Source organism: Cucumis sativus, chromosome 6 (genome assembly GCF_000004075.3).
Source record: "Cucumis sativus cultivar 9930 chromosome 6, Cucumber_9930_V3, whole genome shotgun sequence".
In the NCBI taxonomy this organism is placed as follows: domain Eukaryota; kingdom Viridiplantae; phylum Streptophyta; class Magnoliopsida; order Cucurbitales; family Cucurbitaceae; genus Cucumis; species Cucumis sativus.
The window spans coordinates 949,799-966,421 of NC_026660.2; the positions used below are offsets into that span (position 1 = coordinate 949,799).

At 32.7% G+C, this 16,623-nt stretch overlaps 4 protein-coding genes and 3 non-coding genes across 7 annotated transcripts; all 7 read right to left on the reverse strand.

Annotated features, from left to right (window-relative positions):
- Positions 1 to 470: 470 nt before the first annotated feature.
- Positions 471 to 2,583, reverse strand: LOC101209355 (ras-related protein Rab2BV). The gene is made up of 3 exons (XM_004138397.3): positions 2,357 to 2,583; positions 2,016 to 2,220; positions 471 to 1,273 (listed from the first exon to the last, which is right to left on the reverse strand). Exons 2-3 carry the CDS (start codon positions 2,178 to 2,180, stop codon positions 788 to 790), a joined length of 651 nt encoding a protein of 216 aa, XP_004138445.1. The 5' UTR covers positions 2,181 to 2,220; positions 2,357 to 2,583; the 3' UTR covers positions 471 to 787.
- Positions 2,584 to 4,100: 1,517 nt separating this feature from the next.
- On the reverse strand, positions 4,101 to 4,815 carry LOC101209106 (hypothetical protein). Its single transcript, XM_004138396.3, has 2 exons — positions 4,400 to 4,815; positions 4,101 to 4,289 (listed from the first exon to the last, which is right to left on the reverse strand). Exons 1-2 carry the CDS (start codon positions 4,752 to 4,754, stop codon positions 4,273 to 4,275), a joined length of 372 nt encoding a protein of 123 aa, XP_004138444.1. The 5' UTR covers positions 4,755 to 4,815; the 3' UTR covers positions 4,101 to 4,272.
- A 3,362-nt stretch (positions 4,816 to 8,177) lies between these two features.
- On the reverse strand, positions 8,178 to 9,054 carry LOC101208865 (hypothetical protein). Its single transcript, XM_004138395.3, has one exon. It carries the CDS (start codon positions 8,895 to 8,897, stop codon positions 8,379 to 8,381), a length of 519 nt encoding a protein of 172 aa, XP_004138443.1. The 5' UTR covers positions 8,898 to 9,054; the 3' UTR covers positions 8,178 to 8,378.
- Positions 9,055 to 9,189: 135 nt separating this feature from the next.
- TRNAD-GUC lies at positions 9,190 to 9,261 on the reverse strand. Its single transcript has one exon. It is a non-coding gene; the product is annotated as a tRNA-Asp (tRNA).
- A 71-nt stretch (positions 9,262 to 9,332) lies between these two features.
- TRNAD-GUC lies at positions 9,333 to 9,404 on the reverse strand. Its single transcript has one exon. It is a non-coding gene; the product is annotated as a tRNA-Asp (tRNA).
- Positions 9,405 to 9,474: 70 nt separating this feature from the next.
- TRNAD-GUC lies at positions 9,475 to 9,546 on the reverse strand. Its single transcript has one exon. It is a non-coding gene; the product is annotated as a tRNA-Asp (tRNA).
- Positions 9,547 to 9,890: 344 nt separating this feature from the next.
- LOC101219950 (rop guanine nucleotide exchange factor 5) lies at positions 9,891 to 12,730 on the reverse strand. The gene is made up of 7 exons (XM_004138528.3): positions 12,218 to 12,730; positions 12,011 to 12,127; positions 11,770 to 11,924; positions 11,614 to 11,688; positions 11,226 to 11,516; positions 10,778 to 11,134; positions 9,891 to 10,689 (listed from the first exon to the last, which is right to left on the reverse strand). The coding sequence occupies exons 1-7, from the start codon at positions 12,507 to 12,509 to the stop codon at positions 10,186 to 10,188; spliced, it is 1,791 nt and encodes a 596-aa protein (XP_004138576.1). The 5' UTR covers positions 12,510 to 12,730; the 3' UTR covers positions 9,891 to 10,185.
- Positions 12,731 to 16,623: the final 3,893 nt, after the last annotated feature.

Here is a 16,623-nt window from a genome sequence, read left to right on the forward strand (position 1 = left end):
ATTTGAAAACTCTGTTTAAAACATTACAAGGCCATTTAAATCAATGATTATGCAAAACATTCGCTACAATTTTATTATTTATTACCTTTTATACCATTCGATATTCTTCTTTTTTTATTTACCTCTACAATTTTGTTTTAGAACTAAAATAATCGACCTCATAAACAAAACCATGGGTTGTAAATTTTTTTTTATCTCAAACACTCTTTTGTTGGAACTAAAAAGTGTTGTCATTTTGACGTGAAAATTTATCATTATAGGCTCTCATCCATAGTTTCTAAAGTAGAATTACAAATTTGAAAGCCAAAAACATGGATGATATTGTTGAAAAAGAAAAGGTAGTAACCACTGGTAGTTGTCTTTGAAAAGTGGGGAGAATCATTTCACTTGAAAGAAACATAGAAGCATTAATTAAGAATTTATTGGGAAATAATTTTTTTTTAAAAAAAAGACAAAGACAAAAAGAAGAATTAAAAAGAATGAGAATGATGATGATATTAATAATAATAATAGAAGAAGCTACATCCTGGATGAAAAATGTCTCATTTTTTCATTGAAACAAACAGAATTAGTTTAGATAAAAATGGAAGAAGCAGTCTGAGCTTACTTTGATTCTCTCTCTCCTCTCTTTTTCCATCTATGAAAAAAAATATATATTGAAAAGGGTATCTCTCTATTCATCTTGCCTTTTACAACAAAAACTCTTTTTACCTTTTTTCTCTCTCCTTTTTTTTTTTCTTTTTTTGGTTGATCTGATCTTGTCCCACAAAATCATCATATCACATGATCAATTAGAGCAACAACTTCTCTTGTTGTAATTGCCCGAGATATTCGCGACGTTGATGGTCGTGCCGTGAGGGAGGCCGGGGTTGGAGGTGGCTTCTTGAGCAGCCAAAGCTTTCTTGCTAATGATATGATAAATGTCAAGCAAAATGGTCTGGAAAGCCTTCTCAACATTCAAGGCCTCCAAAGCTGAGGTCTCAAGGAACGACAACCCTTCTTTTTCTGCCAAAACCTGAGCATCTTCGGCGGAAACTGCCCGGAGGTGGTTAAGGTCCGCCTTGTTTCCGGCCATCATGATCACGATATTGGAATCAGCATGGTCTCTCAGCTCACGTAGCCATCTTTGGACATTGTCAAAGGTTTGTCTCTTGGTTATATCATAAACCAAAAGTGCACCAACTGCTCCCCTGTAATAAGCACTTGTAATGGCTCGGTATCTCTCTTGTCCTGCTGTGTCCCATATTTGAGCCTTCACTGTCTTCCCCTCTACCTGCCTCAGACCAATTCTTAACAATCATCTACTTTAATATGTTAAAGTGTAAGATCAAATATGCCTTCACCTCTAACTTTAGTTTTATAGCAAATGAGTGGTTTAACACAGTATAGGAGTGTCAAGGAGGTCTTGCGTTAAAACCTTTTGCAATATTAATTACTTCCATTTTTTTCGTTAACATTGATTTCAACTTGTTAGGATTTATAAAAATTGATAGCCTCTAATTAACATGGTCTATCAGGTCTAATATTTTTCCTTCAAGTGTGAGTTTTGAAATATTCAGAAAACTGGAAACAGTATGCATTATTATTACAGAGTTTGAACAAAGTAGTTTTTGAACCACTCCCTCTTTTCCAATAGATTAAAAAGATGAATAAATATAAATTTAATATTATATATGATGCCACATGAATGGTCAAATTTGGCCTTTTGACTTAAATCAGTTCATAAACAAATTGGCAAGGAAGAAATATGCGAGTCAATATTCATACACTCCTTCCTAAAGTCAGATTCAAACTCGAAGAAAATGATCAATTCAGGCCTATTGATAAACAATTACAATATGAATGTTCTAATTTAAACGGATTATCCTAATTAAGGATTCTCAACCCATCAGAATCAAACTCATGAAATTGTTAATTAAGTAACGTAAGAACACGACCAACGATCTAAATGGAGAAATGACTTTAATAAAAAAAAAAAAAAAAGGAATATAAAAATGGAGGGTAGCGTAAACAACCTGCAAAGTCCGTGTAGCGAATTCAACACCAATGGTAGACTTGGATTCCAAACAGAATTCGTTACGCGTAAACCTGGAGAGAATATTGGATTTTCCAACTCCAGAATCACCGATCAAGACAATCTTGAAGAGATAATCGTATTCATGATCCACCTTGTAAGCCATTTGAACAAAATTAATCCTAATCAAATACCGAGCCTAACACCTGCCAGATCCAACAACATCATAACGATTAAGAACGAAGAGGAAGGAATAAAGAAACGCATTTTTAATTTGATACAGGTCTGGGAAGAGAAACAAAAAAAAAAAAAAAAGAGAAAGAAGAAGAAGGAAGAACTGACCATAAAGAAAAAATGGTGAATGGGATTGATTGAGAAGGGGGGGAGAGTGGTAATTGGATTAGGAATTTTGTTTAGTTTTGTTGTTTTTGAAATTTCTTGGGAAATTATATTAGCGAGTTTTAAGGAAAAAACGGGAAAGAAGAAAAGAAGGGATATTAGGGAACCAACGAAACGGAAACAGAATAACGGAGGGAAAGGCACTGATGGCGGCCTTTCATGTGGCACACCATTCACCCTTAACTCATTAATTTACTTTCTTTTTTCTTTTAGTAGAATATATAAATAAATAAATACTCGCCGTTACTATTTTTTTTTCAAAATTATAAGTATATAAATACCACTTGTCTACATTTTAAAAATGAAAAAATATATTTTTTCTTTTTAAAATAACCACTCTCATATTTTAGTTTCTACATCTTTAGTTTAATTTTTTTTAAATCAGTCATTTTTTAAAACTAAAAATTAAAAATAGTTTTTAACTCTTTGTTTTTGTTCTTAGAAAAAAATATTAAATAGAATCAAATAGTGGTCAATTAATTTTGAGATGTATCCTTCTTCATGTTTGTGTACTCAAGTCACTACTTTTTATTTCCTTTTTTAAAAAGTAACATTTTAATTCATGTATTTCAAAGTAATGTTAAATGGTTTCCTTTTTCAACATATATTTTGAAAACCATTTTTTAAATAATCAACTGCTCAAACCATTATTAGTTTCTTTAGAGAAAAAAAGTGAAGATAAATTTACATAAAGGATGATTTAATTGTCTAAAACATCCATTTCCAACCTTGAAAATGACAAATAATCTATTTTTTAAAAATGTCAAAACTTCCTTTGATGACATCATGATAGTTGAATTTACTATGATACCCCCAATATTGATTTTGGATTTTTTTTGTTTCATAGTTTATCTCCGTCGTCATAGTTTTCTCATCTCTCACGTAGTCTTCTTGTTCTTCGGTCTTCATCTCCAACATCAAGCACTACCAACTAATGGACGAGAGAGCAACACTATACAACATCAACGAGACGAGCGAGACAAAAGTGAGTGACACTAAACATGCAAGACTGAGAGATATTGATCAAGACAAGAGAGAGTGAGATGAGGGAGACAGAAAAGAGTAAGATGGAAGAGGGCGAGATGAGGCTGCTTTTTCGCGTGTGTTTTGGTAATTCAACTTGAATTTGACATCAACAAAAGATTATCGACATAGCCTATTCCAAAAAACAAGTCATTTCTTATTTTTTCTTCAATTTTTGGATCATCCATCCCCATACTCTTAACTTATCAATATTTAGGATGTGGTTTATGAAAATTTTGACTTTGTCAGTTTTCTATTTTAATTTAAAACTTACATTTATAATTTATAGCTTATTAATTCTTATTTGATTCCTACAATATTTATTTAAGTCTTTAGTGTTCAAAATATTACATTTGTTGTTCTTTATGTTTTGAGATTTGATTTTAATTTTGTTTTTACGTTTCAAAATGTCACAATTTTATCATTAAGTTTTGGATTTTGTTTCAATTTTTACACATTGATCAAAGCATCAATTTTTCACTAGATACTCACATTTGAACTCAACAACACTAAATTTTGTTATCACGTGAACTTGGTTGTTTTCAAAATTATAAATTTATAAATTAATAATTTAAATGAGGAACTTTTGATGTTGTTGTTGTTCTTATTTTAATGTCTTAAATTATATTATTTAAATTTGATATTAAAAGGGAAAACAAGCCTATTTTGTGTTTTTATGAACAACAAACACCATATTTTTATTCATTACTTAATTAAGTGACTGAATGTCACTATAGATTTACAAGAAACACCAAATTTTCCCACCCTTTTAGACTTCCAACATAATGGTGCTCAGAGATGAATGCACCTTTAACTCCTTCCCTTTCCTTCTTTCATCAAGGTAATACGTAACCTGCACCAAAATCCAAAATTACAAGGCTCAATCAAAATACAATCTTACATATACACCAAGAAGGAGCATATAAAATGGTATATATATAGAGAATTATTAGAAATACAAACCTCCACAGTTGTAACCAACAGGGCGATCAACAATGTTACAACGCTTAGGAATAGTGATCGCAATGTCAGGCTTTGATCCCACCAATTCAGCTGTTTTAGACAACATAACAGCACAAAGACAGCTTGTACTTTGCCCTAATTTCTTGACTTGATCACAACATCTTTGAGAAACTGGATAATCAACATCCTTTGAAGCTCCCATACATGGCATCATTTTAAATGCTTCTCTATCAGGTGTTGATGGTGCACATTCACCTTTTGAGTGAACATGACCACATTCTGTACCACCTATCAACATTACTGCAACCAAAAATACCATGACCCAGTTGTATTTTGATGATCTTGAACAATCCATCTCAATTCTTATCTTGATCGATCCTTGTTTCTTTTTTTTTTATCTAATTTATGATGAATTATTATGGCTTCCTAAACCACGATTTTATACTACCACAACAAGTAATTGGGATTGTTTGTTTGTGTGTGAAATCATCAAATCCACACAGCATTTAATAAGTGGATCTACCACTAGTTCAATCTATCATTTCATGAATTTTTTTAAATATATTACCTCCATCTACTATCATATATTTCATAGTGGAATCAATTATATGTGCACCACTTTGTATATATTATAATTGGTTTTTGAGAAAATGTATCCATTTACCATAAACTTGTTAGGTATAGCTTAGGTTATTATATCAATTTTCTAACGTTAAGCTTACGTATGTGTTGCAAATTTATTCTATAAAATAGTGTAAAATTCTTCTTAAGAGATTGATTACTCTCAATAAATATAATTTAGATCAAATAATCTAACTTAACTACCCGTTATGTATACTTGAAGAAGATCCGGAGGTTTGTGATTTAAATCCTTCGTCTTATTTGTACTACTTAGATTAATCAATCAATAAAACTTTAAAAAAAATTCAAAATAAATTTTAAAAAAACTTTTATATTGTATATATTTTATAATTCATTCGAGATAAAGCATAATACATTTAAGAATATTTTGAGTGAGATCAAGTTAGCATGGATTAAAATTGCATTAAGATTATAAATTAAAGTTTAATGTCAAATAACTTAGACGAACAAACTTAGGGTTAAAATTACATGTATATTCTAATTAATTCAAATAATATATCTTTTTTTTTGTTATTAAAATGGAATCCAAGTAAATTCAAATCATAAAATTTTGTAGATATGGACATATCTAATATAGGTCTAAGAAAGATTTAAGCCTCCTGATTTTGTGCTTAGTTAGATTTGTGGTAAGCGTGGATTCCAACCTACTCTAAACAACAATTTAGGTTTAGGTTGAATTTTTATTTTAAATTAAAACATGTTTAATTTAGTTTTATTTTTCAATAATATTTTGAATGGATTCATTAGAGCTTAATTTCTTAAAATAATAATTTTGAAAAATTGTAGGTGAAACCCACTTAGTAAAGTGAGGATTATCACTTAGGGAAATGAAATGAATTAATTTGAGGAGCACTATCTCCACTTAATGATGAACACAAATTTATATAATTTTTGGGCCTAAAGAGCATTCCATTTTGAAACCGACTAACCACATTCCATTCCATTACTAAATAAATTAATATCAGCTCTCTCACTTGGATCTATGTGCTTTCCATCTTTCATAATCATCTTTAAATTATTAAAACAAAGACAGTTCACAATCGTGATTCATTGTTGGTGAACCCCAATCCCAATTGATTTACTTTTTCTAATTATCTATGAATTTAGGTTTTTCTTCCAATTTTCATTTCACTCCCAATTTTAAATCAATCATAAATCACCCCTAGTTCTGTTTATTATACTAATAACCAAATTATAAACGAATACTTATGTTTCAAATTGAAATTGATAATCTATTTCACAACTTCTAATGAAATAAAATAATTCATTTCAATTTGGTATTAACATTTAAGCTTACGTCTAATTGAGCTAAAATATAGGACTAATTTGTTCTAATGATTAGATTAATAAATACCAAAATCCAATGAATTTGACCAAACTAAGCTTTCAAACCAAAAAATTCACTTGAGATCTCTGAAAATAGAGAACCCTATTATGATCGGGGCCAAATAACAACTTTTGTCTCGAGACCTTTGATCTTAAGACATCTTCAATTTAATATTTGACATTGATTCAACCATATCATCTTTGAGTTGACTATATTCTTCCTCGACGAAACACAGATTAGGTGAATCCTTCAAATGCATAACAACATTTGAAATTTAGGACACTCATCAAAAAAGTTGTATGAATCTTCTTCTACTACTTGAATCACGGATCTTCGCTCACAGCTTTAACAAGTCAAAGAGGATAGTCTACTTGTGTCGTCTCAAATATCTTGGTCATATAGGGATTATCTTGTCTATATTTGTGAAGGTTTAAAACTAGAACAAAATGCATTTGTTAAAAGAATTAAGAGTGACACAAACAATCCAAAACTTGCTTTTAGCTTATGGAGCTTGAATAGTTATAATAGAATCGTCAGATAAAGAAAACAAAACAACGTAGGACAAAAAGAAAAATTATATAGTTTTCTGACATTGTGTTAGCTATGTTCATATATAGAGGGAGAACAACTTTATTAGAGAAAACAATATAGAATGCTTGACAAGGACATTTCTAGAGTCGAGAGAGTTTATATAATATATTTTTTCTAAACTTTAGAATAAAAACGTAAATAAAGCAAAGCTTACAAACACATAAATAACATAGTGAAGTCTCATACTTGATTGTTTGAAATATCGAATCACATATTGAAAGTATTAAGACATTATTGTTATAACAATGTTCATAAACTATATTTTTAAAAAATGAAATGATTACGAGAGTACCTCTGATCGAGTCGTTTTATTTGTTTCTTTTGTGTTTTTTTCCCAAGTATTTAGTTAATTAAATCTTAGCATAGTTCACTATTAAAACACTTTATATTCTCTAAGTTCCCAGGGTATAATTTATACTTTACATTTTGAAATTCAAAAAGGTTGAATTTGAAAATGGGGATAATTAGTTCATGAAATAAGGAATTGGCACAATAATCAAAGTAAATTGAATTCCAAGAGAGAAGAGCATCTGTCTCATATTAGTTACGTTGTCAATGGCACTTTATGATTCAAAAGTAGTCAATGGCACTTTGGTCCACAGATTTAAAGCAATCTAAATTTTAATTCCAATAACTACATATTTTATTTTGTGCAACTTAAACTGTTTTGGTATAATCTAAATCATGAAATACAATGATAGAATATTGGAAAAAGAAATGACAAATTGCATTGCAAAGGTTCCAAAATTATTGTCACAATTCAACTATCAAATAGACTTGAATATATATCAATTATATATAAGTTTGATATCTAATTTTAACACTTGTAACAAAGGAAAGTTCGAACATATACTCTAACTACCAATAAACCGGACTGTTTTTTGCAGTTTGTCAAAAACAAAATACCAAAAATTGCACCATTATATTTTCAACCATAACAATTAAATTCTCAAAGTTATACAAAATTGTAGAAATCATATCAATTCTATAAGTTTGAGAATTCTAATTTCTAGACCTAAGTTTGAGAATTCTTGTGAGCTCAAATGCTCCCAAATTTAAGTGTGTAATTAGAAGTTCTAATTACCATAATTGGGCAATTTTCCCAAAAAAAAAAAAAAAAAAACAAAAGACAAAATTTAATGTTAATTTTGAAAGTAGAAGAGGATGGAAGCAGATGGTAAAACCATTAGCCAATATGAGAAAAAGAAAGCTCGCAGGTAGAACAGACAAGTAATAATGTTAAGATCTGGAGCAATTCAATGTAATCGAATACAGTTCCCAACAAGAAGGTTGATGATAACCATATCTAAATCAGTAAAATTGAAGTTAGAATCAGAGTTTATCCGATAATGGTATCCCACAAGCAACGTAAAATGGAAATCTAGAATTGGCATATACTCATGGAAACACGCAATATCTCTAATTGATAAAAGCGTAAGAAACAAGGCAGATGTAAACCACAAGTGCAATCGGAACCAAAATTACGAGTGGAACCACCGCCGCGAATGTCTGAGAGCTGCCGCAGCTCAGAGTACCAAGTTTGATCTGAACAACATTGATAAGCGCCATCATAAGGAATCCACACCCACAAACCGACCCGATTCCCGACACCAACATCCCGATTCGGAGCGCCGTTTTGTTGACACGAATGAAGAACTCAGTCGGGTGATAGAATGGGCTTTTGGCGATCCTAATGGCTTGCTTGAGACCGAGAGCGATTAAGCTGGAAAAGAGGAAGGAGCTGAAGGAATAGACATGGAAGGAAACGAGATTCGCGGCGACGGAAGGGCCAGCCAAACAATTAGGGCTTTGGATTAGGTTATTCATTGGATCGTTGGGGTTCCACGCCAGACCTAAGAAGACGGCAAGAGTGAACATGGAATTGACATTAACGATGCCGTCAAGGGCTGATATGTGAATACTGGTGCCGGTCGGCATGTTGAAGACAGCGGAGGAAAAGGGGTTCCGGCGGAAGAGGAGTGGAAGCGGGGATTGAAGCGCGTAGTGGACTGGAGTCACTTAGGGAAAGGAGGTGAGGAATTGAAAAAAGTGAGAGACGATAGGGAAAGGAAAATTGCACACTTCTTCTTGTCGGAAGAAAACTTTGGTCTTTGTTGGAACTTGGGTACGACATGACGTTTTTTAAAACGGACAAAATTACAAACGACAAGTCGTATTGAAACCTTGAATAGCAATTGGATTATTAAAAGGAAAGAGAAAAATATTAATTCGCCGTTGCCGGGGATCGAACCCGGGTCACCCGCGTGACAGGCGGGAATACTCACCACTATACTACAACGACTACATGTAATTGAGAGTAATTTTATATATTAAATTTAACATAAGTTTTGAAATTACCAAAAATATTATAATCGCCGTTGCCGGGGATCGAACCCGGGTCACCCGCGTGACAGGCGGGAATACTCACCACTATACTACAACGACTTCATGTAATTGAGAGTAATTTTATATATTAAATTTAAATAAGTTTTGAAATTACCAAAAATATTGTAATCGCCGTTGCCGGGGATCGAACCCGGGTCACCCGCGTGACAGGCGGGAATACTTACCACTATACTACAACGACTTGATGTTTTGAAGATTTAATTTCTTTGTATATAAATAGTAATTTGTCTTTTGTAATGACATTCTTTAATAACTATTTAATTAAAAGTTTTTTTTTTAATAAAAAAGAACAGATAGTCTTCATTCTTATTACAATAAATCTCATGGATGTCAAAGCTCGGCATTAGCTATATTTGATTTGAATCACTTGAAAGAGAGTGATTTAATTGAAAATTTTGGAGGATAGAGAATGAGTGAATAAGGATGAGGAAAGCCATTTTGCCCTACCTTAGAGATGATATATGTGGAGGTTCTAAAAATGAGTCATGGGAATTTGGGAAGGGATTTTTGTTGAAACCAACAAAAGAAATATAAATTACTCGAGAACAATTTATCACAAACAAGCACTTCTAAACATCCCCATGTTCAATATGCTTTTAGTTACATTAGAACCAAATACATGTATGTGAAGTCAACATGTCAGGTTTTGATATGGGTGGGCTTAAGGTTCTAAGAAAGCAGAACTCAAGCAACATCAAATAAATAGAAATAATAATTTCTTACAGAAAGAGTTTTTCTAACAAATCGATTCTACTCTAAATTCTGTATACTATGTTCTTCCTCTTTTTCCCACCTCAAGGGAAAACACCATATAAGTTGGCTATTTCATCTTCTCAGCAAGCAATTTGCTACAACTTATCACACTTTGATCTGCAGAAGAGCTTTTTCTCTGTTCTGAATTTTCATTCACAATTATGTTCTGAATTGAAGCAGCCCCTTCAATTGAATTTGTGCAAGTTTTTGGTTTTGTTTCGACGCCAAGATAATTCGTCAAGGCTCTTTTCACTCCAAAGCCGCGCCGAGGAGGCTTGCTAGTAATTTTGTTGTTGAGAAATGGCACTCTCTCGGTCTTGGCTGGACTAACCAATGGAGCTGGCGAAAAGCTTGGAGTTGTGGATGTGAGTTTATATGGAGTGCTCGAGAGATGCACCGAGTAAGCAGCCTTCTTGTGACCAACTACATTAACTGTGGCAGCCGATGTCAACCTATTCGAATGTTTAGTTAAGTCGTCGACATAAAGCAAATCGTCAATTCGAGCAATGATGTTGAATGCAAGACTCTCTAGAACCCTTGAGTAGCTTTCAAGAATGGACTTTCCAACATCCTGCAAATGTGGATATATATACGAGATGAAAACTTGACGGTAGGAAATGGATCATAATTGAAAATGTGGAAGAATGAACAATTGTTACCTTGTTGAATTGAATTTTACTAGTGTCTAAAGTAGTTTGTGTTAGACTAGGAAACCGCTGCTTTAAAGAATGCAAGAGGCCCTCAGCTCTTTCTGCTAAAAACTCCCTCTTGTCACCATCAATCATTAGGTCCTTCACCATCTCCCAAGATGATCTTGCAGTAGAACGTGTTGGGTTGATTTGAGGTTTGGAATGAGCCCGACGTCTCCAAACATAAATTGCAGCCTCGACACGATTGGCTACGTCAAGGGCGACATGTTCGGAGGATAAGTCAAGGCAGTCAAGCAAGTATTCAGACGAAAAATGCTCCGACGTAATATACCGGTATATAACATCCCCTAGACAGGCTCGCCCATTCTACAGCATTTAGTGAAAAACAAAACTTTTAGAATTATTGAATTCTTCAAAGTATGCTGTTTTACACAAATGAAAACAATGGTATCCAAACCTTAGGAAGAGTCTCCAAGTAAGATTCAGGAACCTCCATGTCATTCAAAGCAATGTTGTTTATGGCCATTACAGCTTTCAATATCTGGTTTGTGCAATCTCTAGTATGATGCAATTGCTTTCTTGAATCTTCGCCGAGACCACCTGCAGGGACTCGGGGCACTGGAAGCCACCACTTCTCTTGCTGCCTTTGAACTATTTTCCGAAAAGAAGACGATCCATCGCCATCAGATGATACAATGCCTTGATCAACATACCAGAATTCGGTATCGGCAAAACTCTCAAGAATTTCCTATAAACAAGGCCGAAGTCCAAAGATATCCTAAATTCTTTGATCATCAATGTGAATGAAATCATACAGTGTGCAGAAAATACAAAAACAATCTTACAAGTAGCATATTGTCCAATTTTCTGAGAGCTGGAAGGTTAATGAAGATATCAGATCTAGGCCTGGAAGTCATAACCTATATAATAAACAATGAATATTTGTCACACCAACAGAAACTCGTCATACTAATGAACTAAATAAGAAGAAGAGAAATTACCTCTAGTTTGCTTCCATCAGGGAATGTTTGGAAAGAAGGGATTAATTCAACTATATGGTCACTCACACAAAGAAGCCACTCCAGTTCTCTTTTCCACATGGATTTTTTCTCCTTTGGTAAAGGTTCAAGTCTCCACAGTTGCCCAAATATGGTGGCTTCAAAGTTACACAAAAACAGAATAAATACCGATTTTAACAAGAAGAAAAGAAAATTTCATAGATTAAACCAAGAGAAAGCTTACCACAGAGATTGGTAATGGAATTCGAGATGGCCAATGCGGTGGAAACTCCTTTTCCAGAACCTGACATATCTTCTCCAAGCAACAGTTTTGCAAATCTCTCCTTCATAAGTTCCATCTCTGTTAAAAAAATTAAACAAAAAACCCCCCCAAAATTAAAATGGGTCATCGTAAAAAACACTAAGGAATGATAAATCAAATCTAACTAACCAGAAACTTTAGTGACCGTTTTGCTTGGCTTTGAATCAGTGGAACTGGGTTTCTGTTCAACTTCACGAACTCTAGAGTTTGAACTTTTGCAAAGCTGAGCCTTGCGAATCGGCCAACCGAGTTGAGGTGGTGAAGAACACTCGCCAGCGGAATTGTCGGAGCTCGACCTGCTTGAGCTACTCTGCCCAGATACCGCACTCGACTCGGTGAACAACTCGGTTCCAGCTCCAATAGAACCGAAAGATGTAGCAATTTTTCGAGCATTGTCAGTAGTGTTGACCGAAGCTTCCATTTTTGAAGAAGAAGGTGTTTTGAAAGTGAAAAGCTAAAGAAAAATGGTGGAGATCAAGAGAAACGGCGAAGTGGGTGTGAGAAAGATTTCATTTTTTTGTTGTTGTTGGTGTAGTAGTAACACTGTTTATTGCTTCATTTGTATGATAAAGAAGAGAAGGAGAAAGGAATTTTGATTTCAAATTTCTTGCTTTCTCTTTCTCTCACTTTCAACAAAATTTGATTTTAAAGGTAAACTGCCAAAGAGGCAAAGGACAAGGCAACGTTTAAAAGAAAATAGTATTAAAAAAATAAATAAATTTTGTAAGTTTTTGCTTTTGTAATCTAACGGTGATGTCAACTCAGGTTTGAGTTTTTTTGAATCCCATTCCATTCCACCTGCTCCCTCCCTCAACCAATCTTCAAATCTTTTTTTGCCCCTCATTTCTAGTTTTACTATTTCTTTCAAAGTATAAAATAATTTACTTCTAATAACAAGTGTTTACTCCTAAATTTTCAGATTTTATGTTTGTCCCTATCCAACCTATAAAATTTTAAAAAATATCTACCCTTCCATTTATATTTTTCAAATATTTAAGCAGTCTCCTTCCTTTAACGTTTCTATTCAAATATTTAAATAATTTAAGATTTTAAGATTTTTCTTGCTATGGATGATTTTGGACTATAATTGATTTTATGGAGTTTATAAACTATTTGATAAATAAAAACGACCAAAGTCGAGCCAATGAACCACACCACATAACTCAATTTAGCATGGAAACATGCAAGGTTCAAACTAACATGCTTGCTCTCAATCAAGAATGAAGTCAAATGTTGGAATCGGGCAAAGTACGGCTTATGTAGGTCCAAGAGAAGAATTAGTTTGGGTCAAAATTTCAAATAAGCTCTCAATCTTAGGCTCATAATAGAGCATATAAACGTGTGTCTTATGTGTGTCCTAGTCCATTAAGCTCCGACTAAAAAATTATGATATAAACACCCTAGGTCATAATTTTATAATAAACAAATCATTAAGACTTCATTCGAAAGTAAGTTTATTCTAACAATCAAACTCTCTACTCACTCCGCATTTACACTTTGCAACTTAAGCAATGTAGTATGTGTGACGCAACAAGCACCACACTAGTCTACAAAAATTTTCATCTTGCTAGTCATGTTATTTTCTAAATGATTATAAATTTACCGCTACTGTCACGTAAAGATCTAATGTGTTTTCTATGTCTAAATTTATCATTAAAAGAATTATAATATGAAAAGTAAGAGTGTACATGTGAGTTTTGTTATATGAATTTGGATAGAGTTTTTAGATATTATTTTGATAAAGAAAAAGAAAAGTGAAAATGAAGTAAAGTCAGCTTTATTTTGAAATGTAACCAACAACACATGTTACATTTTAGAGACTTCAACTTTTTGTTATGGTGAATGAAGTGTATAATTATAAAAGTGAGGTTGAAAATTTTCTTTTCCACTTGAAACTTCCCTATCCTATTCCTAACTCCACATTTCCAACATCTATGATATAATGAACCAACAATGGAAAGGGCCAGCATTGTGGCCATACTGTATAGTCTTCCAACTTCCTATATTCACAAGTCTATAATCTATTATACTTTAGTATCGAGCAAAAACTCAACATGTGATAATTTTTTTCTTTTATTAAGAACGATAATGTTACGATAACGTGGGGAAAGTGAACCTTTTAACTTTTTAACCTAAAAAAAATATATATATATATTATATTTGTTTTATTATAAATATTCATATTTAATGATCTAATTCCAAAAAAAGTTACAGATTTTTATTTCTTTTAAATTTGTTCATTTGTTTTCTTGTTTCTCAAAATATATACTTTTGAGTGGTTTTCATTTTTTACCAAAAAAAAAAGAAGAAGAAAAAAGAGTTGGGATCAAATTAATTCTAAATGTTAATAAATAATTTATATATTAAAATCAAATAATTATCAAGCAATCTGAATAACTTTTCAAATATATATATTAATTGAATAATGACAACCAAAATTATAGAACATTTAACTCAAAACATGAGTGAAGAATAAAAGGATAACAAAAAAAACTTACCATAATATCATCTAAAATAACGAAACTAAGAATATTAATAATTAAAAAAGAAACAGTTGGAAAAGACCATTAATTAGAGTCAAAACAATCTGAAGTAATATTTATTTAGTTATTAAAGAGAGAGATTTGGAAAGAGATTTTATCTTCCCAATGAGAAGATTTCATCAATTACAACAATCAATTATTCTAAGGGTCCTTCGGGACAGATGATGCTAAACTAGAAGGAAGGGCATGGCAAAAAAATCAAAGTTGGTTTCTTTTCTTTGTAGGACCAAAAAGCTAAGGACTGTACTTTCCATTTGAAATACCCCTAAAATTTGCCTTTTCACTATATAATATCATTCTTACATTATTTAAATTATGATATACACATACCACAATTCTTACATTACGATTAATTTTCATCTTCTTTAAACATTTTAGCCTCATCAAATTTGTTTATTTAATAATTAAAATATTGGTCAAAATCTCTACTTTCACACTTTATAGCTAAAAATAAATGAACTTTCTATAGTATGTTATGAATGTATGTATGTATACAAAAATGCACTTTGGGTCCTCTATGTTGAATTCTCAATCTCTCAACTTTTAATAAAGTAAATAAAGAAAGAAAGAAAAAAAAGGGTAGATTCACACTAACGGCTTGTTTGGATGTTGGATATAATAATAAAAAGAGATATAGAGAGTCACGTTATGGAAGTAGCCGTTTGAGTCTGAGCTGATAGTGCAACCAAAGGGAAGAGTTGAAATTCCTGACTTTTTGTGGCTAACTCAAACTTGCATGGTGTGTTGTGTTGTGTGGCTGCCGCTGGCTACTTTTTCCCAAACCTCATCATCAAATATGCTTCCTTTTCCCTCCATTTACATTTCAACTTTCCTTTATATGTTTACCTTGAACTTCGAGCTTAATTACCACGCCTTTTCCTTCAATTCCAAAACTCCTCCCAAAAATATATTCTCTAATGTCATCATGTGATATAATTAAAGTAACTCTAATCTATCTATTTGTTTAAGCTTTTGGCGAGCTGAGTCCATATTGGTCTAATTATTGACAGTGTTTTTCTTGTAGAGTTTGAATACATGCACACTATCAAAATCAAGAAAAATGGAAAGGGGGTTGGTTGGGTGGCTATTGAGCTCGACATGAATAAGGTTTACGACAAAGTTGAGTGGTTTTTCTTTGATGTGTTAGTTTAACAACTATGTTTATCAATGACTAACTTCAACACAAGTTTGCATGTGCATCATATATGACCTATTTGTTTCTCGCATATGCATTAAAGGGTTGTCTGTATGGCTTAGAAAGGGAAGAATCTACCTCTCATTCATTATTTTTGTATCAACAACTATCATTGCTCTACTACCTCTCATTTTTTTTTTTTTTTTGCTGATGACAATTTAATTTTTTTAAATATTTTGGTTGGTGAATGAAAGAGGATTCGATATGAGCCTAGAAATCGCCTTCGGAGAGGCATTTAGCCAAAATATAAACATTAGCAAGTCGTAATTATGATCAACAAGAATGTTGGTCCCTTTATGGTGAATGATTTTTGTAAGTATGAGTTGGACACTAAAAAATGATTCTTCTGGGATTTATCTCAAGATGTAGGTTACAAATGTAAATCATTGTTATTCAACAGTGTGGAATGTGTTGCAGGGTTGGAAGGAGATTTTATTTCCTCTTAGCAACAAAGATATTCTCACGAAATCATAGTTCCTTCTCGTGGACGATTCTTGAAAGTTCAATGCTGATGTGTCTTAGCAATTAGAAGGGTGCAACTAGGATTAGTTGGATTCTCTGTGGCTTTACTAGGTCTCTTATTCTTTCAAATTTGTGAGAGGGTGATGGCAATATGACACTACAAGAAACAATACTATTCCTGACGCGCATAAAAACGTCGAAAAAAAACCAAGTGCGTCGGCCAAAGCAATACCGACGTCACATCCTATGTCGACAAGAACATCGGGAAAACCACGTTGGAGTAACTTTTGTCGACATGCAAACAGACAAAGTCGGTATACATGTATCCCCCACGC